The sequence below is a fragment of the Podarcis pityusensis genome, assembly GCF_964106645.2.
Source record: "Podarcis pityusensis genome assembly, chromosome: 4".
NCBI classification, from domain to species: domain Eukaryota; kingdom Metazoa; phylum Chordata; class Lepidosauria; order Squamata; family Lacertidae; genus Podarcis; species Podarcis pityusensis.
Window position 1 is genome coordinate 22,283,628 of NC_138027.1, and position 23,319 is coordinate 22,306,946.

At 42.0% G+C, this 23,319-nt stretch overlaps 1 protein-coding gene across 5 annotated transcripts; it reads right to left on the bottom strand.

The window, feature by feature from the left end:
• Positions 1-744: 744 nt before the first annotated feature.
• Positions 745-23,202, bottom strand: NPAT (nuclear protein, coactivator of histone transcription). Of its 5 annotated transcripts, none has more exons than XM_081001786.1 (18): positions 22,993-23,202; positions 18,466-18,584; positions 17,680-17,740; positions 16,958-17,030; positions 16,131-16,171; positions 15,121-15,348; positions 13,543-13,621; positions 12,939-13,083; positions 12,062-12,153; positions 11,889-11,976; positions 10,241-10,340; positions 9,587-9,715; positions 6,241-7,836; positions 4,242-4,357; positions 4,050-4,149; positions 3,712-3,769; positions 1,684-2,806; positions 745-835 (listed from the first exon to the last, which is right to left on the bottom strand). In XM_081001786.1, the coding sequence occupies exons 1-18, from the start codon at positions 23,027-23,029 to the stop codon at positions 758-760; spliced, it is 4,263 nt and encodes a 1,420-aa protein (XP_080857912.1). In that variant the 5' UTR covers positions 23,030-23,202; the 3' UTR covers positions 745-757. The 5 variants fall into 5 exon arrangements, with proteins under 5 accessions (XP_080857912.1, XP_080857909.1, XP_080857911.1 ...); XM_081001783.1 differs by having other exon boundaries at positions 10,235-10,340; XM_081001785.1 differs by having other exon boundaries at positions 13,543-13,624.
• Positions 23,203-23,319: the final 117 nt, after the last annotated feature.

Genomic DNA, 23,319 nt, shown 5'->3' on the forward strand with positions numbered 1-23,319 from the left:
GGAATTCCTATTAAGGGTGTGTGTTAAATACAACAACTTTTAGGAAATGTTCGAAAACACACCACACTGGGTTAGTGTCATTTACAGGTGTATTTTAAAGTTAAATGAAATAAAAATAAATTGCCTCTTAATATTTGTAAATATAGCAAGAAAGTTGAAAAAGCCTTTATTGTAACAGATTTGCAACTAGAGGAAAAGACAGGCACAAGGGAACCAGGTTGGGGAAATTCCCACTGTAAGACAAGCTGAATTGTTATCGTTAGAAGTTAGCTAGCTATCCAATTTAAGACTTGGCTAACCATTACCTTATGTTTTCCAACTTGAGCCAGCTATCTGTCCTGGGCTATAACCCCAAGCACAATGACTGGAAAGCAAGTTCCACAATTCAACAGAACCTGCTTCTAAGTGTAATTTGGCTCAACAATGTATGACACTGAAAATGTCTGAGCAGTTAATGTGCACATTTTGCAAAACACATCCAACCCCCAGTGTTAATAAAAGTAGTACCTTGTTGTTTTACAACTCCAACAGCTGTACAATATTTACATTATCCCCACAAGTATAACTGTGCAAACTTAACTGGTTGTACATTAAGTGCTTTCTCAGAAGTTGATCTGCCAAGTTATTTATAAGCTAGCAACTTTCTTCAGAACCAGCGTGCCTTTTTAAATATGCAGTGACACTTGAATGCATCAACTGCACTCCCATTTTGTTATTTCACCTCAAAGTTGCAAAAGACCAATGAACAGTTCAGTTTTTATTCATCATAATGCAAAGATAACAAAAATTTATCCACATCCATTCCAGCAGGAAATGCGATTGGTAGCTTCTTCTGCTGAAAAAGGAAAAAAAAGCACAACCATTTAGGCAAACAAGATCTAGGTGCTTAAAAATTGCTTAGTTCCACAGAACTCAACACAAAAACATGTTTATCTGTATAAACCAATGAGTGGGATCTCCTGTCTTTTTCAAAAGTAGCTTGTACAGTTCTTTGGGATTATGCAGGCCTACACTTATAGTATTGGGCTGCTTTCCACCCACCACTTTTTGGGCATTAAATAAATTAAAAACCAGGATCACGTCTCATCCTGCCCAAAAGGCAAAATCAACCTTTGGAACAAACCATCCCTGACCCGTGACATTTAAATGTTCTGCATCAACACCTATTGAGATTCTTCCCCAATCTAATTTTGTTTACTTCTCAAGTCTATATATAAGTATATGTAGTCCAACAGTGGACATAGGCTTAAATGGTCAACTGGTAAGTGTACCAAAACTTCATAGCTATTAAAAAAATAATCATAAAGGTTGCAATACCTGCAGTCTCTTACAACTACAGCAGGCCAATACAGGCTAGCTTGCAAACATTGGATAAGCAAGTAACTGTGATTCTAAAGATTCATTAAGACAAGCTCTAAAGATGGGGAGATGTCTCCTCAGCCAAAGATTTCTTCTGAAAAGTTGTGACAAGTTAAAAATGAAGGAACCGTTTCCATTAGTTTAGGAATGCCAATGTGAGCTTGAGAAAAGGCATATTACAGGATACATTATGATGTTTCCCATTCTGGGCCATTTAGCTAGACAATGGGATTAAAAGCTGTTAACTCTTCTTCTGCCTGTAGGTGCTGTGCTGGAAAAGAAACAGTACCATGCAATTATGTTTGAAAGGACTAGTTTACTTACCTTCACTTTCTTCTTTTTTATTGGCACTGTAAAGTTCTGCATATCTTTTTTACTGGCAGTCCGGGCATTCCTCTCACATTCAACCATGTCTTCTGGTTTCCTTTTTTTTGCACTTCTCAAAGACCTAAACTGTTGCGTATTGTCTTTAAGAGGTGTAGTGGTACTAGTCCTTGCAATGGCTGCTCGTGAAAGTATCATTAAAGTGTGGGCAGCCATACTAACACTGTTTTCACTGCCTGTTTCACTAGCTGGGCTACAGGCTGGCAAGTCAGGAGTAGCTGGAGGGACCATGATCCTTGGTGTTGTACTGTCTTCACTATACCGTCTACACGTGGGCGTCCTTATTATATCAAAGGTATCCTCAGAGTGTCTATCGCCAGTTCCTGAAGGTGTGCGTGGTACTGGCAAATCCACATTTTCAGGAAGTTTACTAGCGGGGCTTTGCCTCTGAATGTCATGCAGCATTTCCACAGCTTGTTTAGTTAATGGACTGGTCAAACAATGGGCTTGGTTGGCAGACCTGTTTTGGTCTTTTTTTGGCTCCTTTGAAGGTAAAGCTGCTGAAATTTTGCAATTTGCATTTGACTGCAGCCCCTGCTTTTTAGTCAGTTCCTGAGCAGAGGAGCTGTTCTTCTCATTATGAAGGCTAACGTTCTGTTGGCCGTTTGAGAGAGTCGCCACCTCCTGGTTTTTGGGGGGTTTGTCAACAGTCCTTTCCAGTTCGTTCTCTTTATTTGCTGTCTGTTTTCTTAACACATCCGATGCCAATCCTGGACCTGAATGTCTCTTCTCAGACTGGGTGTCCTTTGCAGTCAAGTTTCTGCTAGTAATATCAGGCTTACATAAAATCCGAGGCAAAGTTCTCTCTCGTTCCCTCTTGCAGGACTGAGTTTTAGCAGTTGAAAGCACAGCGCTAGGAGAATTCCCAGAGCATAAAGGGTTTTCACTCCTTTCTTTCTGTGATGCTGGAATACTTCCTACTGGAGCAGCCAGAGTGTTGTCAAAGCAAAGCACTCTCCTATGGCTTTCATTCTGTTTGGAAGCGGAACTTAGGGTGTCGAGAGCAACTGTCTCCAGCTTCTTTTTCAATTCTGCACAAACATTCTTGTCTGAGTTTGCATTTCTGAATGGGGGAAAAGGGTAGGGATTATCTGACAATCTTGTTATAAAATTTCTATTTTCAATTATTTTGGTATATTTTTAAAAGCTATTGCTGAAGGCTATAAACTCAGCCATGTTAGTAGCAGAGAGTACAAAACAAGTTGGTGTAAGGGGACATCCCCACCTTCAGTTTAAAAATCTTGAATACCTCAACTTTTGCTTTACTGAAATAACAAAAGGATGAAGAGAAGCAGAACACCCTCCATGCACGTAAAAATAAATAAATAAAAAAGCACATAATTAATTTTAAAGGTTTTCCAGCTGTGAACTTTACCCGTCACAAAACATGTAAAATTTGCTGAATGTACACAAAACCACCTCGGGCCTTAAAAACTTAGGACCGTTTTATTGCAAAGGAAGGCTAAGCTCTAGAGGTGCTTCCTTGTCCAAATCCCAGAAAAGTTTTTCATCTAAAGAACAAGGCCCTGGAGGCTACTAATAGGGAGAAGATATACCCACTTTAATTTAACTACCCAATAAAGTTTCTTAACCCTCATTTAAACATTCATGTTAAAATACATGTTTGCCACTATTTTTAAAATGAAATTCTTTGAACAAATGGAAAGTAACAGCTGCAATAAATTTTCTACTCCCTATCAGTTGCTATAAGCCAAAATTTCAAAGGCTACTAAGGAACAATGTAGAAAACAGTCCAAACCACTCAAGTGAGAAAAATATAATGTGTGAAGTTAGTGATCACTATTATGTTTGCCAGCAGCTCCCATGATTGCAATGCCTAAACATTATCACTGCAAATGGCAGAAATAACTATGGACTGCTCGTATATTTTATCATGCAAGTGCCTTCCCAGAAATGTTGAGAACTGAGGAAAAAACCCTGCATTTTATGCAATGCAACTTAACTGACCTTTGTGCACGAGAAGCAGGACGATTTATAGGCTCAGATCCACCGGGTACCAACTTTCCTAAAACATTTGTTTAAAAATCAAACTGTTAATTAAAGGAAACAAGTCTGGATTTTTAAAAAATTGACAGCATGTAAGAAGCATACTCTAGGTTTCAAATAAGTTCATATGGAAGAAAAAGACAAGTCAAACATTATATACAGTCTGCTACAATAGTTTCTGCCTGCAGAACTGAGTATCTTGGGCTGCTGAGGAAGGAATCAGATTTGAGCTGGTAAGCTATGAATTCTTCCCATGCTAGAAATAGACTTCCCTTCCTTCAGCTACATCACTAACTCACCTGCATTTGTCTTGTTTCTTGGGATCCTCTGAGATTTGGGAGGGAGAGGTAGTTTAGGAACACCACCACCCAAAGAAGTCTGTACTGGCATGTGCAGAACCTTGGAAAAAGTGAAAGCAGCACAATGAAGGTTTCTCACAAGATTTTCCAACTCAAGAATGACAGTATGGAAATTTAGCAGTAGCGTTTTACCTGACGGGAAGGATCTGAGAATGTATGTCCATTTTGCCCCATTAAAGATACAGGAATCATTCCCACCATTCCTTGCAACACAGGTTGTACTGGAGATGCGATTATGATGGCAGAACCTGAAAATCAATGGACTCATGTGAGCAAGCTGTTAGTACTTACTCAGAGAGTCTCTCTCACTCTCTGTGCCAATCATCCAAAGTTAGAGAATGGTCCAAAGGCAAATGGCACTGTTCTACCCGTAAGCCTAAGTGTGTATGACCCCGTAAGCTACCTGGAAGGCAGACTCCCTGAGAACCGTATATAAGCAGCTATAAGCTCTTTAAAGAAAGAGCAGTAAATAGCTCTAACCACATTATTGCTACTAAGCTGAGATTTCTTGCTATGAAGAACACCATCCTATATATACAGCAGGTTGCAGGCAGCAAGTTCTCTAAAGCAAAGGGCTAAAATAGGAATATGTTCTTCTGCATGGGAGTGACCCAGCCTTTGCTAGCTACACAGCTATAGGGAGGAAGTAATGTCTGACACGTTGCCTGCATTCACATCTATTTTAGCAAGTATTTGTGTGGCAGATGAACAATAAGGCAAGAAAAGAAGCAAAGAAACCCCAGCGACTCTCCTGACATTGGAACAAATGCAGAAGCCCTTGCTTTGTGCATGTGTTCCTAAGAAACCAGGCTTCCCCAATGCATTTCAGTTCCAGGAAGGGCTCCTTTGTTTTGCCTTCTCCCATCTCAACATATTGGTTAGGTGCTCCAGTCTAGAGCTTCAGACAGTAACTCAGGGGGATGTGCCAGGCAACCTATAAGGCCAGGCAACTGCTATAAGGCAATAAACTTAATGCCTTATAGCAGAGGTAACCAGTGTAGTGCCCTCCAGATGTTGTGGACAGGAGCTCTCATCATCCATGATCACTGATCATGCAACCCAGTAGGTATCCTGAGGGTGAGGCAACCGTTAGTATACTGCTCTTAGTTCTCATTCCATTTTTAGAACAAACTTCAAGCCAGAATACAGCTTTCACTCCAGACTAGTTATGTGGGCTGAAATAGTGAGATCCAGAAACAAAGAAATCTCAGCCTCTAATCCAAAGGGGTAGATTTCTTAAATCAACTTTTCTTCATACTTGAATGCATGTGAATACCACTCAATATTCTTGGTACTTCACAGCCTAGGACCCTCGTACCTACGGGACTGCGTCTCCTGGTATGCCCCACGGAGAACCTTAAGGTCCATATATAGCAACACCCTAGAGGTCCCGGGCCCTAAGGAAGTTAGATTAGCCTCAACCTGAACCAGGGCCTTCTAAACACTGGCCTGGTGGAACGCTCTGTCTCTTGAGACCAGGGCCCTGCGGGATCTGATCTCTTTTCGCAGGGCCTGTAAGACAGAGTTATTCCACCTGGCCTTTGGTTTAGAACCAGTTTGATTCCCTCCCCCTCTTTCTTTTTCCCTTCTCCTCCTATGAAGAGATTGCATCCTAATGTTTTAATGTTGTATCTTAATCTTTTAAATTGTATTTTAATCAACTTGTTTTTATTATTGGTTGTTAGCCGCTCTGAGCCCAGTCTTGGCTGGGGAGGGCGGGGTATAAATAAAAATTTATTATTATTACTTAATTCTAAAGAAGCAAATATGTCAATTTACTTGCCACCCACTGATTTTTGACTTGTCACAAGATAAGCACAAATTCCATAGTGCTAAATGGGTATTAAATCCATGGAATCAAGGTTTAGATATTACTGGCCACAGGAACCATTTGAAAGTAAACCATACAATGAAACTCTATTCTATTATGTGATTTTGCCCATGGGAAACTGGATTATTTTTAAATCAGCTGCATGATTTTTGCATCTGGCTACCCTAAACACATTTTATAAGTTACCTACAAGCGAAGAGCAATGTAATATGTAAGTGCTAACTCATTTAAATAGTAAAGCAACAGATTTATGACGAAAACCAGTATAAACTTCAGTTACGGTTTTAAACCAATAGTTACCCTGTGAAAAGTTTGGCGACATTGGCGGGTTCATGGCAAACAAGTTGCTTGTTCTAGGAGGAGTCCGTAACTGCTGTGGTGTTGGAACCTGCGATGCAAGAGATGCTGAACTGCCAGGCAACATAACCAAGTTTGACGGAGTAACGTTTGTATTTAAAGCTGGCTCAGTCATACAGGTGGCAATATAGACACCATTGGAGTTGCTGAAAGATGTGTTTGTGGCTGGCATCAGCTGTATAAATCCCCCATCCTTGGCAACGCCGGACGTGCCAGCAATGGAAAAAACAGCACACTCCTCATTTGATATGTTGAGTGTACTCGCGACAGAGTCTTGAGGTCTGAGCACAAGAAGATTCTGTTCTACCAAAGCTGAATCCCCAGTTCTTTCAACCTCTTCTGAAGTTATGCATCTGGCTGGTCCTGTTAGCTTGGCTGGTGATTTAGCTGGCGAGGACAGGATTATAGTCGGCAAGTTTTCTCCAGCGATGCTGGAAACTGCATTATTCAGCTCGGCATCTGCTGAAATGAATGAGTCCTCGCTGATAATGATTTTTAAGGAAACTACGCTGGAGGGATCTACATCTGTGGCTTGACTGCTAGAGGAAACACTGCCTGATTCTTTGTTCCCTGGACTTGATTCTCCCACTGGTTCTGGAAGAGGAGAGCAACACACAGCAGATGTGGTGGGGTTGCTATCAGTAGATCTCTCTGAACGCCCCTCATTATCAGAAGACCGAAATAAGCTATCTGCATCTGATTTTGTGGAAGATGATGGCTCTTGCATTTCTATCTGTGAGATTTCAGAGCCTTCCAATTTCTGGTTTTGAGGTTTTGAACAAGGTTCTTGGTGCACAGGCTGATCATCTGAATGAAGGCTGTTGGAAGTATCCACAACTTCAAGCTGGAGCTCTACAGCACTTGGATCTGATGCATTCGCTACAAATGCTGCAGCAGAATCAGACTCAATTTTATCCTGGCTTTGACAATCAGAGGCAGCATGACTGTCTGGGTTTTGCTGGCCAGGTAGAGGAAGTTCAGCTGGCTGTCCCATTATGTGCTCTAGATTTTTATTTGTTTCTGCTGAATGGCTAGAGTTGGCTGTAATAGCTCCTTTCAGCATTTCATTTTGGGCAGTTCTCAGAGGGGATAGCAATTTTGCATTTGTCCTGAGTATATTATTAGACAATGAACAACTCTCTGCTCCTCCAGACGGTGAGATTTGCATCGCACCCAACTGATCATACTGCAAATGAGGCAAGTTTTGAAGATCTTGACATAAGAGGTCTTTATCAGTTCTACCGTCTCTCGCTGCTGTTCCTTGTTTGCTGCAAGAGCCTACATTGTGTCCACTGAACTCTGGGTCAGAGACATGATTCTGCTGAGATTCAAAGACTGCATTGTGCTTGGTTATTTGGCTAGCCATTCCCATTTCTACAGGGTCACTTTTAGAGTCCGTGGGAAATTTTTCAACTCCTACATTTTGCATCTCCAGGTGTTCTTCCAAGGTGACTTCACTACCACTGCAACCAGTCTTTGGAACATGTGCTTCTTTTGAATGATCTTCTGTGTATGACAGAGTTACTTGGGAATTATCACCTGCAACAGATCAACACAGTTTCACTACAATCTAGTGTTGTAGGACACCCCATGCCAGAATAATGTTACAAAAATAGATTACACCACTTTTGTGTAAAACACATTGTAAAACCTCCATGGAGATACTAAAAAATTTGCACTGGCCTCTTAAGAACCATGTCATTGTTTTGCCCTCCCTTTATCCAGGGAGGACCATTATCCAGCATCTGAAACTCTCCCCTTTAGAAGAAAATCCCCAGCAACCCCACCCTTCTATGTACAGATGAGTATTTTATTAGAAAATATTTGACTGTTGTGTCTTAAGTGATTGGAAGTCGTTTAAAATATCATAAGCATAAGTTCAAGGAGTAATAGAACCATCTGGTTTTAAAGTTTCTCATCTATTTTTTTTCATAATTTCTCAGTGCAGTAGTAATGGTAGTTATTGTTTGGGGTAGCTATTATTGTTTGGGGATATCTTGCACTCTGAATTTACAAAGCTGTATTTAATGGATTCAAGTTATAAGAAAGGAGATTTCAACTAAAGAACATTCTGACAGTAAGAGATGTTTGACCATGGAAGAGACTCCCTCAAGAGGTGGTGGACTCCACTTCCTCGGAGATTTTTAAGCAGAGGTTGGATGGTCATCAGTCATGTATGATCTAGTTGGGATTCCTGCATTGCAGGGGGTTGGACTAGATGACCCTCAGGCTCCCTTCCAACTCTATGCTTCTATGATAACAGCTATGAAGCTGATTTTGTCTAATACAATATATGAGTCTAGCTTAAAGACAGGGAAACAATTTGTAATCCATTTATATTATCATAGTACTATGAAGGTTGCCAGCTTCACTGAAACCCATGGTGCTACAAAAATATATGGGACGTAACACACACAAGTGCCATATGAAATAAGTTCATTAAGCCCACCCTGGTCTTTCGCCTCCAAGACAGGTGAATTCTAGAAACAGGTTAGTACCCCTCCACCTCTATTTTCACTCATTCAGGCTGTAGCATTGCTTTACCACTTACGTATCCCACAAAGAGCATGACGGGACTCCATCCATGACCCATGGGGTGCTGGAGAAAGACTTATTGGGCTGAAAAAGAGATGGCTATAGTGGAACTAGCATTCTCTCTAAACTAAAGAGTGGACTGGACTCAGCACATCACAATGTAGGACCTGTGGTCTCCACTTTGCTGGTAATGGTTTGCAGCATATAGAAACTAATTCAGGCTAGTATTGGGGAGTTACTTTAGCACATGCTCTTAAATCTAGTTTTGTGCTACTGACTTGTAATCAGAATGTAATCAGAATGGCATTTGAGCTCCAAAGCCAACAGTTGGCATTAGCTGTCATTCTAAGCTGATTTACGGAAAGGAGAGAAGGGGACAAAGTTACCTTGGTTAGAAGTCAAAGCAGCTGTTATCATTAGGCTATATAAAGAACAACAAGGCTCACCTTTTCAAAAGAAGACTGAAGTCTCAAAGAAACTCAAATGTCAATTAAGCAACTTGCAGCCCAGCCCTTTGGATGTTTATCTAGAAGTTAGTCCCATCCATTTCAATAGGATTCACTTCCTACTTTGTGTACACAGGACTGCAGTAACAGTAATTTTAACATGTCCACAATTGCACATCTCAAATCTCCCAGTCTTTAATAGTGTTTTATCATTTGTGCAGGGTTAACAATTAACATTCTAGGCCCTGGAACAAAAGGACATTCTACAAGTATTGAAGATAACTGGAAAGCTTTGAAGAAGTGCTTACTGATTTCCTTTGTTGCAATAAAACTTTCAAGTGCTCCTAGGCTTTCTTCGTCCACTAAGATTGCATTCTCTAGTCCTCCATTCTGAGTGGAAATACTGTGAGAAGCATTTCTTCCACCCTTAGCTTTACCTGTTTTAAAAGAAATGGAAAAAATAAACTGGAAGGGTACTAATATTTGATTCAATGCACAAATTATACCTAACATATATTCCTTAATCAGGTATGTTTTTCTGTTTCCCCTAAATCAATCATCCATAAAAGTATTTTGGGCAATCGAGGAAGAGCAAAAGTTATAAATATTGATTCCAAATATTTGTACTACTTGGCATTTAACAAACTAGATATGAACTGTAGACCACACATTTAGGGAGTCCTCTGTGAGCATGTCTGGCACTTGGTGTGCATCAGTTACAGACAGCTACATAAATGCTGAAGTGCTATACCCATAAATACTTTACAACAATATGAGGCATAATATGCCAAGTTCCTACAAAACTCATAAGTGGTGATAACTGACTTCTCAACATATGAAATAGGCCAGAACATAGGACTGTAGCCAATGCTCGCTCTACTCGGAATAGACCCACTGAAATTAAACCAGACCACCCCTTAGCCTTTCATTGCAAAGTATTCAAAGTGATAACTAACCCGCACCAAAATCAAATATATCGAAGAGTCCTTGAAATGCTGGATCTGACTCTGTTTGCTCCAGAATCTCCTGGATGGCTTCTTCGGTCATGTGAATCTCACCCTGCTATGTAGGTGATATAAAAATAATCCACAAATAAGTTTAGAAGATGTAAACTGTTCTCTCTAGATGTAAAATGTATGTTGAAAGGTAACACAGGAAGAAAACCTTCTTGAAAAATCAGAAGGAATTTATAAAATAAACCTGACCTCAATGGTAGAAGCTGAAGTGACACCAACCATCTTGACTGCACTTGTTTCTACTATAGTTCCAAAAGGTGTCAAGGGAAATATATACACATAAATTGGGATCAGCAACAAATCAGTAGTGCAGAATACTCCCAATTCAGGGTTCTACCCAGCCAGCCATACTCTTTCCCTGGGTACTCCATTCCCATCTGCCCCACTCTTAAATATAGTTTTCCCATTCACTCTGCCTCAACTGATAGCCAGCAAGCTCTCTGTGCCCTCAAAGAATGCTCAGTCCTCACTGGGCTGTTTGGGTTCTTCTTCCCCAAGTTTTTCAATTTTTGGAAACCATGGAGTTTCTCTAAGCCCATAGATATTGCCCCATATGTGTGCAGATGGTAGTGTTTTGGCTACAAGCATATCCATATTCAGACAATCAAGCTTGCTATTAGTGCACAAGATTCGTATGCTAGACTGCTTAACTGTCCTTTGTGTTATTTCCCTTTGAGATGGTTCTGAAACTTCAGCCAGTACAAAATACAGTAGCTCAGTAGTTGGCTCAGCAGTGGCTCAGTAGTTGGAAAAGTTGTATAAAAATATTCGAAATAATTTTCATTACAAAACTACATCAACCTCAGTTTCTGTATCCGACATTAGTCATACTGAGTAGGACAGCTGAAATTAATGTGTATTACTAATTTATAGGCATTAATTTCAAACAGTCTACTCTTGAGTAGAATGTAGTTGGGTACCACTCAGTTTGTAAATAAAATTCACTTAACAGATCATGTAGACCAGGCACCCCCAACCTGCGGCCCTCCAGATGTTTTGGCCTACAACTCCCATGATCCCTAGCCAACAGGACCAATGGTCAGGGATGATGGGAACTGTAGTCCACAACATCTGGAGGGCCAAAGGTTGGGGATGCCTGGTGTAGACATAGCAACCAAAACCATGATTTTAAGCACAACCAAGAACTTCTTTAGAAGTCCTACTGATTGATAGTCACAAAGGATGGTAACTGTGCTATCGTACAGCTCTCATTAATTTCAATAAGGTTCAGGGTAATAATATTCCCAGTTAACTGTGCCTCAGTTACTTGTAAGGTCTGCACAACTTGCAAGCCACCAAGATGAAATGCGGAGCATCAGCAACATACTGTGGCCTGCTTTGGCCTTGCTAACACCCCTGGTTTTGCAGTCCCATGAAGACAGCAAAAGAAGGTGGTTTATCAAGCACTGATGGCTGTCATACACAGCTGGCGGTCTGCAGCTTGGCTAAGTGAGTGACAAGTAATGCAGTCTGCTTTAAAGTAAGAAATGTGGGCTGATTCTTTAACTATTTGGTGTGCTTTTTCACTTACAAATGCATGCCAGTCATCAAATACATTTTATATATGAGTGTGCATTAGTTCTTGGAAACTTACCTGAAGACCAAGGAATTCATCAATTGAGGACTCTTGTATTGTTGGGCCACTGTCTGCCTGTTTTGCTGTCTGAGAAATATTGCCATCACTGGAACAGACAGTTACAAATAATTAGCAGGCTTCCAAAATAATTTACAGATTTGGAACAGGAGGTGTCAAGAAAGTTCTTTTACCTGCCCAAGAATTTGTTAATGTTTTCAGCTAGCTTCTCCTGAAGACATTTGTTGCTCAGAATTTTCTCTCTGGCATTTTCAATAATCATTTGCTAGAAAACAAATTTGAAGCAGTCCAAAATTACTAAAAAAGATAAGAAAAACTGATTCTACCAACACTATTAAGTAACACCCCACCCCCTTATCCAGAGGTGCCTCCTTCATTGAATGTTTAGTTAAGATTCCTGCATTGCAGGGAGTTGGACTAGATGATCCTCAGGGTCTTTATGATTCTTTTATTATAGCAATTCTAAATTGCTCTCATGTCTCCAAACCAATCTTAAGAGGAGCAAGATTTAAGTCCTATTTATACTTTATATACTATTATATACTTTATGCACGTTTATTATGTGCATTCAGGGCCAGCCTACCCATGAGGCAAGGTAAGGTGACCGCCTCATGCAGCAGGGTCCACTGGAACAGCAGATCCCGATGTCAATCTTTCTTCCACCCCTTGTTCCTGATACAATTCTTCCCTGACCTCTTCTTCTCTGGTGAGGAGGGAGGTACCATTTTGGTGTCTGCCTCAGGTGCCAAAATCTCTTGGGCTGGCCCTTATACATTCATATGTGTGTACAGACATAGAGACTACATGTCATGCATCTAAACCTTTCTGGATTAAATTTAAAAGTTGGCCCAGAAACACCATTATAAGCTATACCAAAAAGGGACACACTCTGGAAAGTCTTTAAAAATGCCTTATTACCTGAATTTTTCATAGCAATAAATGAAGCTGGAATTGCAATAACAAACTGCAAGGGTGTGGGGAAGGAGAAACAAAAGGCGAGTAGAAAAAAGAAAGTAAGTGCTGTTCTGCAGTTTTTTTTAAAAGGCTTACTGGAAGGTCACCCTCTATAAGTTCTAGCTGTTCACTTCCTTCTTCCATGGGTGAGCTTTCTTCTTCCACCATTGGAGTGTCCCGTAAATCACAATTAGATAATTGTGATCCCGATGATACAATGCTTTTTTTCTTCTGGAAGTCACTGAAGTATTTCAGAAGTTTAAAGAAATGAGAAAGGCATAAATTTAGGAAATTTACTGCAACTCATGTTGTAAATCTTATCTATTCATTCCTCCGGCTCTTTGCTCAGAGGAACTTAGTGGCCTTAAACGAGATCAACACCTGTTAAGAGTACTTGCCGCATAACCTAATAGTTTATAGTCTGTAGACACAAGGTTAACTATGCAATCCTATACATGTGTATGCAGAAGTAAGTCCCATTGAGTTCAATGGGGCTTACTCCCAGGTAAGTGAGCACAACTATGCAGCCCTGTGGTTGAGGGCAGAAATGAGGGAAGTGACTTCAAATGAATTCATACAGAAGGGAATAGTAAAAAGGAGCAGGGTGAATACACTGTTGTAAATAGAGGATTAGGTGCCCTTCAAAACATAAACAAGATTCATAAATTATAAAACACATTAGCCAAGAATTAGCAGTTACCCTTTTCTTTTTCCGGGAGACACCATGCTCGAGTGAAGCTTCCGTTCTTGGGGTGCAGAAACCAAGTTTGCAGTGTCTCCTGCTTTAAAAAGAAAAAATGAGTGAGACAAATGTTGCTTCTGATTAAGATTTTTTAGGCTACCAAACATTTTCTGTTGCCAATAGGAAAGGCAATGACAAATGACAACAGGCAATTGAAATACGGTAGACATTTCCCTCTTCTCTCTTTTTAAACAAAATGTTTTCCCCATTTTATTTCTTTATCGTCCTCCACATGTGTTTCAAGGCAATTTACAGAAACAATACCTGAAAAGGTTTTTTTAAGCAGTACAAAAAACAAGTAAAGATGGGTTTTAAAACTATCGATAATGAACACCTAAGACAGACCTTTTCATCTGAGTGGAAAAGCTTGTTGAAACAAAAATATATTTAACTGATCAGCAGGTACAAGCAGTGGGTGCCTGTCTTATCTCAGCAGTAATGGTATTCCACACAACAAAGGAGCAGCTGCACTGAAAACCCTGCTAGGGGTTACTGTGGAGTGGGATTCAGTTATTTTAGGAATGTCAAGGAGAAACTCTCATGTAGAAGAACATAGTGACCTACTGGGTGTAAAATCAATAAGATGATCTCTCAAATAACCAGGTCATGAGGATGTTTTGTTGTGTTTTCAGGGGAAACTATAGATTCTAACACATTTCCCAGGTTTAGTGCCAGAAAGCCAGTTTCATTGCTTTCAGTTCACCTGGCTCTTTCAGCATATCCATTCTAACCACTCTCTCACAAACATACACAAATGGAAAACAAAGGACCAGTAACAACTGGGGGCAAAGGAGGAAGAATCCAGGGTGGAGGAGCAGAAAAAAATCAAAGCCCTGCCAGGTTCACATTGCTAGAGTAGAAAGTGGGGTGGGGTGGCTGTATTGTTTTTAAATGGTTTTCTTTTCCACTGGTCTCAACGAAAAAGAAAATAAGTACGCCAGCTTATAGGGATAATGCATATTCTCTGATTCATCTCCAGAAGACATCTTTTTTGTCTTCTTCATTGTTGTGACAGGAATAGTCGCAGAGGTTTCTACAACTGATAGGAGAACTCCTCTTTAGGCAGAACCTCCTGCTTCACCTGACAGGTATCTGAAAGTGGGGAGGGAGATCTGCTAAACCAGAGGTGGGGAGCCATTTTCAACCCAAGGCCATGTTCCCTTCTGGGCAATATTCAGGTGGCAACATTTCAGTAGTGGGCAGGGCCAGAGGCAAAAGTAAGTGGAGCAACACATGTGAATTTTATTCCTTTGTACAGTAAGCCAGTTTCTTCACACTCACACATCCCTCTCTATCCTCCATCTAGATAAACTAAAGACATTAGCAGAGTTCAATGACCTATTCCAGACAGGAAGAAACACCTAAAGAGGCTGTGAAGCTGGGTTGTGGATCAGGAAGTTGTGTGGGCTGGGGAAAGTCCCATAGGCCAGATAGGGAGGCCTGGAGGTCAAGCATGAGGTTCCCCAACACTGTGCTAAACTGTGCAAACCCTGGAACACCCTCCAAAAGACCACAGAATTGAGTATTTAAACTTACTGTTAATATTGCTTTCTTGTACTTGGCACTGGTGTGCCAATGAAGAACCTGATCTTGTCTGGGCCATAACTGGGATTACAGTTGGTTTAAGAATAACTTGTGTGGCTGCCATTGGAGCAGAGGTCAGTTGTCCTGGCTGATGAGCTACAGAGGACCCTGAATTTGAGGGAAGTGATTGCGGAATACATCTCTGCTTTTTCATATCTGCAATTGCACTTCTTGTGCGGCCTAGAAAAAGACATAAAATAAAAGGAGATAGGAGCCCATCTCAACAGACTGTTAGTTTCTTAAGCTGTGCCTTTACTACTTTGAGAGCTGAATTGTGGCACTGCAGTAAAACCAAATGTTCCTTCACCCCTGAAGTAATTTTGAACCAAATCAGGAATGCAGTTAGTTTTGTTGCTAAATAGATTTGGTGTCAACTACTGAAAGAGGCAGCCAGCTGCTTGCTGGCACTACTATGGAATTACACACAAGATTCAGGAGTGTTGACACATGCTACAAGGGAAAAGAGTTTGTCCACATTCCAGGATTATGGAGTCCAAGAGCTGATTTAAACGGCAGAAATAACACATGGTATTTTCCTGGATCACTTCCAGATCAGGACAACTGTTGTTTTCCTACTTCCAATCACTCTGAACTAGTACAGTGACAAGCTGAACTTGCCAGTCTGTTGGGTGGGTGATGAAGAAAACAAAACTCTCAATGCTTACTTCAGAGATACAAGATAAAGGATTTCCAGCTTTAATACACCACAAAAATATTAAGCTCTGCCTCTATGGGCCAAATCCATCACATTTACACTGTCAAATGTTAACAGTTCTACTATAAATATTTCAGAAAATTTCTTATTACAATAAGATTGCAATTCTAAGTATACTATGATGTACAAGTCATACTGAAATGAATTCGACTGATTTCCAGTCGATTTCCTCTTGGACTGGGAAAAGTTGCAAGGTTTTAGAGGGGTGAATTCAGATTACATAAAATAGATGTTTTCTGATACATACCCCGTTGATGAGCACAAAATGCACCAGAATTCTGCATGCTCCTGCAACAATCAAATTGCCAAGTGAAATTAGAATTCAATATACAAGTGTAAGGGAAACTTGGCTTCATATGGACTAGTGAGACAATAGTTACATGGACGTTTAGATTAGAGATTAAAGCAATGGGGGGTGGGGATCAAAATTAAACACGAATTAAAATTTTGTTATCAGTAACATATTTCTATGGTAAGATGAACAATTTTCAAATACACAATCACCATGATTAACATTTTGTAGTAAATAAGCTTGGTTTTATTTTGGAAGTATATATGTGCTTTGGGGTTGGTTGGTTGGTTGCAGAAGTGGCTGCTTACAGAGTTTGGGGTGGGTGGTGGTTGCGGCCCATCACATCCAGCTGTGATACCCCCCCCCCCCGTGCAAATTCCATTGTGCAACCAGTAGTTGAAAATCACTGGGCCAACCACAAAGCACTTTAGGAGTTCCCACCCCCTATTTGAATTCAGCCAATCTGGCTGGGCCTGCAGGGTGGGGCTTTGGGAGCGGACCTGACTGCAGCAGTTTTCACTGTGGTCCGCTCCCAGCCCATAAAAGGCGGCTGGAGCTTTCCTTGGCACCACTTTTATCATTCTGATCAGACAAAGCTTTAAAACATCAGCATGCTACGTCTAATAACTTACAAGCATCAGTGAGATAAAATCAGTACGAAAACACCAAGACGTCACCAAAATGCAACCGTAGTAAGCATATAGGAGGAATGTAGCCCTATAATAAGATGACAAAGGTTCCCTGTGACATGTAGACTAGTATTTGCTTTCAATATAAATTACCTGATTTGAGAAAGTGTGTAGTCCAACTTCTTCCATAAAGATGACATCATTGCTGGAACATCATTTGTTGCTTCTTTAAAGAAACACATCAGACAAAACTTGTGTCAAATGTGAAAAGGACTGGTTGATCTATGAATCAACTGGAAAGACTACACAATAAAGAGATCATGATTCTAATTTCTTTAAAAATGGTGCTGCTGCTTTAGCATAAAGAGGATCATTTTTGGAGTCTAGATGTACAAGTGGGGTATGTAAGAAAATGTCACACTGTTGAAAAATTCTGCTAAGGGTTCCAGCCAGCCATGCAAACTTCAAGTATATTCTATTCCATTCCTCCTTCCCCCAGCAACAGCCACTCAGCTCTGACTCTGCTCAGTCCCCACTGGGCTAGTTTTGTTTTTCCTCTTCCTTTGCAGTTTCTTGGTCCCTTCTTTCTGCTGTTGAGTGACTGGCTGGTGTTAAGTTTTTTGTCTATTGCTCCTGCTCTTTTGTTTTCATTGGTGACTTTTTAAAAAAATTCTAAACTAATTTTAAGCCACCTTGAATTTATTTTATTTAAAAAGATAATTGTGTTTAATAATTTATGTACTCTGTCGTGACGTCACCGAGTAGAGTGTGGATTATAAATCTAAAGAAAACATATTGCACAATATACCCCCCACTAATGGAGAAAATAGCCAAATCTATAACTTGTATCTTCCAGTCCCAACACCCCTTCTTACCTTTCGATTTCATTGTGATATACTCATTCAGGATGGTGATTAAGTTTTTCCCAAAGAGAGACTAAAGAAAAAAAAGGAAAAGAACAGCATTCAACTACACAACTTCCAGCAACAACATACTGGAAATGTCTTGTCTATCCAAAGCACAATGGTTATGGATGCCATTTGGACTCAAGCAAGCAATTTTCATGTGGACTCCAAAGCTCACCATGCAGTGGAGGGGTATTTATTGTTAGATAAATGATTTGCAGTTATGGGACTGTTGTCTTTCACGTGACGGTATATGTTTTGACTCCACAGAGTGGGAAGCGACGGAGACAGGATGTTTGTGTTACTGTATTCTGTGAAGTGCGACTGTTGTCCTTTGTTCTTTCTCTTTGCTGTCTGATGCTAGAGAGAGAGGGAGCCATGTTGCAGTGCTCCGTGTGTGTTTATATGTAAATAAAGTAGATTAGCCAACATGCTGAGTTGCTGGGGTCTGTCATGCGAACTGTGCAGGCTCTGCAGATCTCTAAGTGTGCTGGTGTCTGTTGGCATCGGTCGCTGTGATGTTCGGGCAGAAGAAAGCTTTTGAAGCTCCCGAATGATCGACCAGGAGGGAGGGAACATGCCAGTCAGGCATGTGTTTCTACCAGGGTCCTACTCGAGTGTAGGCTGAGCTCCTAACATTTATTACTTGAATCAACCTTAAGTTGAAATATTCATTATGCAGAACTATCTTGGAAAGTAGAAAGCTCAGGGGCTGATCAAAACTTACAGCCACCTTTCTCACAAATATGTACTCACCAGTAAACAAGCTGGAACAAAGCCTTCCCCAGTACAGTGCTCTGCGTATTCTTTTAAATCTGAGCTTTCTAGTATAAATGCCCGACATGTGGCTAAAAGCTTTTCTTGTTGTAAATAACCTGTAACAGACAAAATATTTTCTGACCCTTTGTGCCAATATGAACGAGGAAAGAAGTTAAAGCCAATGATATTATACTTAAACTCATATATTTATCATGAGTTTTAAAAATGATCATTCCACTGTGAAAAGGAGTCTAGCCTGGTTTATATGGAATGTTCTTTTACAAGGCAATCCTGCACACACTTACTTGCGAGAAAATCTCATTGAATACAGTGGGGCTTTTTTCTGAGCAGATAAATTTAGGATTGCCGTATTACGATACCATTTCAAAACCAGCAACAACAACAGCTAGAAACACTTTCTGAAGAAAGCCAATAAATATTTTCAGAAATTCAGTGATTTAAAGTTCAGAGTTATAAAATACCATATTTACTTGAATGTAATGTGCACGTTTTTTGGCCAAATCACTTCACGAAAATTAGGGAGCACATTAGATTGGATGGTGCCAGCAAATCCTTTTTTGGTTTCAAGGTTTCGAAAATTGAGGTGCGCAATAGATTCACATAAATATGGTATGAACGAGGATGCAACCCATGATAAGACTGCTAATATATATATTTATATTGCTATCTGTGCCTTTATTACCAAACTGGAAACATGAACCATGTACCAAAGAAACAGCGTGGACATTGCTTTTCCTGTTGTTCTGTTTATGCACGGTGGTGGTGGGAACAAATATGTGCAGCTCCACTTTACACGTCTGATCCACTTAGCAGCCACACACAAACGTAACATTTGAGTGTATACACATAAAAGGATACATTTAAACACATGTGGCCTGAACTGATATACAACTTACAATGTGGAAAACAACCATGTGATGCCAGCACATTATGCACCTTATTAAAGTATGTGTAGGTGTCTGGTGATGTTGAAGATGGGACACATGCAACTCGTGGATAGCAAAGCATGATTTCACTCAAGCAAACACAGGTGGGTGGACAAGGAGAAGATTGATCCCAGTCTGCATCAAAGCTTGGTTTGTAGTGGGGAACCCTAATTACAATGCAATGCATTCAAGATTTAGGATTTGACAAAACCAGCACTCTTCTTTGGGGTGATGTGAAATCTATAGCAAGATGTGAGCAAGTGCTCCCTTACTGAGAGCAATTGTGACTTTTTCCTGTGTTTTTGTCTTCATGTGGACTTCAGAGAATCACTCTGTATGGTATGATGAAAGAAAACAAAACCATCTGCTATTAAACAATTATATAAATAGCTTTGTCTACTTTTAATAATTAAATTTCATTTTAATGGGAATATAAACAAGAATTTAACTGACAACAAAGTTAATAGCAGCTGGTTATATTTTCTTGTTTGTAAAAACTACTAATAGCAGTTCCTCTCTTGCTCGCTATAAACTGAATTTATGCAAATAAAATAAGTTTCCTGCCCTCCTTATGAGCAATAGCAATTGGTGGGGCAGCACACATAGGGCAACACTGCTCATTTGCCTTCTGAACCCAAAGCATCACTGCCAGTTCCTGAGAGGATTCCAACTAAAGAAAGGCGATTCCAACTAATAATAATAATAATAATAATAATAAATTTTATTTATATCCCGCCCTCCCCAGCCGAAGCCGGGCTCAGGGCGGCTAACAACATAAAACAGTACAAAAGTACAGCATAAACAACACTCTAAAATCATTCATTATAAAATTAATTAATTCAAGCCACTGGCAACCATTGGGCCAGAGCTCTGCGAAGATTGCCGAGGGAGGGAGTCAGGCTGTGCCCTGGCCAAAGGCCTGGTGGAACAGCTCTGTCTTGCAGGCCCTGTGGAAAGATGTCAAGTCCCGCAGGGCCCTAGTCTCTTGTGACAGAGTGTTCCACCAGATCGGAGCCACAGCCGAAAAAGCCCTGGCTCTAGTTGAGGGCAGCCTAACTTCTCTGTGGCCTGGGACCTTCAAGATGTTTTTATTTGAAGACCGTAAGTTTCTCTGTGGGGCATACCAGGAGAGGCGGTCCCGTAGGTCCGAGGGTCCTAGGCCGTATAGGGCTTTAAAGGTTAAAACCAGCACCTTAAACCTAATCCTGTACTCCACCGGGAGCCAGTGCAGCTGGTATAGCACCAGGTGAATGTGATCTCGCAGCGAAGACCCCGTAAGGAGTCTCGCTGCAACATTCTGCACCCGCTGGAGTTTCTGGGTCAGTCTCAAGGGCAGCCCCACGTAGAGCGAGTTACAATAATCCAGTCTGGAGGTGACCGTCGCGTGGATCACAGTGGCTAGGTCAGGGCGAGAGAGGTAAGGAGCCAACTGCTTAGCTTGGCGGAGATGGAAAAATGCCGCCTTTGTTATAGCTGCAATCTGCGCCTCCATAGAAAGGGAGGTGTCGAAGATTACACCCAAACTCTTAACGGACGGTGCTGGCACTAATTGCGCCCCCGCAAGAGATGGGAGTTGCCCCCCCCAATCCCATATCGTCCCGTCCCAGCCACAGGACCTCTGTCTTTGAAGGATTTAGCTTCAACCGGCTCCCATGTAACCATCCAGCCACAGCTTCCAAACATCTGGTCAGTGTGTCTGGGGCCGAGTCAGGATGGCCATCCACCAACAGATAGAGTTGGGTGTCATCGGCATACTGATGGCAACCCAGCCCAAAACTCCAAACAAGCTGGGCGAGGGGGCGCATAAAGATGTTGAAAAGCATTGGGGAGAGTATCGCACCCTGAGGTACTCCACACACCAAGGAGCACGATGACAATTCCCCCCCAAGCGCCACCCTCTGTCCCCGACCAGAGAGAAACGAGCGCAGCCATTGAAGAACTGTGCCCTGGATCCCCACGTCGGCAAGGCGGTGGTCCAGAAGTTCGTGATCGACCATGTCGAAAGCTGCTGACAGATCTAGAAGAATCAGCAGCCCCAACCCGCCTCGATCCAGCTGTCTACGAAGATCATCTGTTAGGGCAACCAGAGCCGTCTCACTCTAAGCATCAGGAAAAACTTTCTGGTGGTTAGAGCTGTTCAAAAGTGGAACGGGCTCTCTTGGAAGATGGTGGACCCGCTTTCCTTGGAGGTTTTTAAGCAGAGGTTGGATGGCCATCTGTCATGGAAGCTTTAGATGAGATTCCTGCATTGCACCAATTGGACTTGTTGATCCTCAGCATCTTTCAACTTTACAATTCAATGATTCAACTCCCTTCTCCGGGAACTAGACATTAAATCCAGGGTGCCACTGCAATTCTACTCATGCTTGCTAGGAAGTAAGTTCCGCCTTATTTGGTGGAGCATTTGCATCTTATTCAGTTGAGTATTTCCAGCTAACCATGCATAAGATTGTAGTCCAGTTTGGATGGGGGCAGCCCTTATACATGTATATATAAGCATAAAGGTACCCCTGACCATTAGGTCCAGTCACGGACGACTCTGGGGTTGCGACACTCATCTCCCTCCATAGGCCAAGGGAGCCAGCGTTTGCCTGCAGACAGCTTCCAGGTCATGTGGCCAGCATGACTTAAGCCGCTTCTGGCAAACCAGAGCAGCGCACGGAAACGCCATTTACCTTCCTGCCATAGCGGTACCTATTTATCTACTTGCACTTGACGTGCTTTCGAACTGCTAGGTGGGCAGGAGCAGGGACCAAGCAACAGGAGCTCACCCCGTCGCGGGGATTCGAACCGCCGACCTTCTGATCAGCAAGCCCTAGGCTCACAATGCCTGCATAGACTGGCATTTCACTTATGACAGCTACTGCTATATTGTTATAACATGGATAGAATAGGCCACTACCTAATATATCCTTAACCAAAGAACCACCAAGTAGGAAAAGCCAAAATAGGAAGCTACAAAAATCACCCTTCTTCCTTCTCTCCCCACAACAGACACACAGCCATCTTGTGATTCTAAGCCATTTTGGGAGCCATGTTAGCAAGAAAAGAAAGGGGGGAATAAAAGGTGGGCGGCTGGGAGAGCATCATATATATATATATGTAACAAATAAGTAATAAACAACGCCTTAGCCCGTGACCCTAGTGGAAGAAGACGGGCTACGGCGGAGTAAAGCAATAAACAAAATTAACCGCGCTTTAGCTCTTAGATCCGCGGAGGACGGCGATGGTGAAGTACAAAAATAACGATCGACAATATTTCTGCTTTTAGGGCAGGCTATGGAATAGTAAATAAAGAACAGCGATATGTGCAGGAGAGGGAGCAAAGCTTTTCACAACAAAACACAACAGTGTGGCGGCGGCGGCGGCGGCGGCGGCGAATTAGGAGTTGGGGCATCGCGGGCGTGTCCCTCTTCTGCTTTGGAAACGGTGGGAGATGCGAGGGGCGCCCTTGGCCTGCCCTTCTCGGAGGCCCCCAGAAACACACACACACACACACCGCGGGGCCAGGAGCAAAAAGAGGGGCCCGTTTTCCCCGGAAGCCCCCTCAGGAGAGGAACCCTTCGCTCGCGCTTACCTAGCACCAGGCGTGCCACGTCGGACGGCAGTAACATGGTGAGGGGGCCTGAGGGAGGGACGGGGGGGGGTCCGCACCCTTCCCGCCCCAGCGGGGCAGCGGCGGCAGCAACTCTCAGAAAAGGCGGTTATCCGCGCTCCCCTTTCTCTCCGCGCCCAAAACCTCTCCACGACAGCATCAGTAGCCGTCAGCCTACGTCCCGCCCACCGACTTCCGGCAGCAGGAGCGAAAACAGGAGATTTTCCGCTTCCGGCAGCGGGGGTGGGATTAGAACGCGAGTGGGATGGGGGGGGTGCAAAACACCACGTCGATTGGGGATGAGCGCGG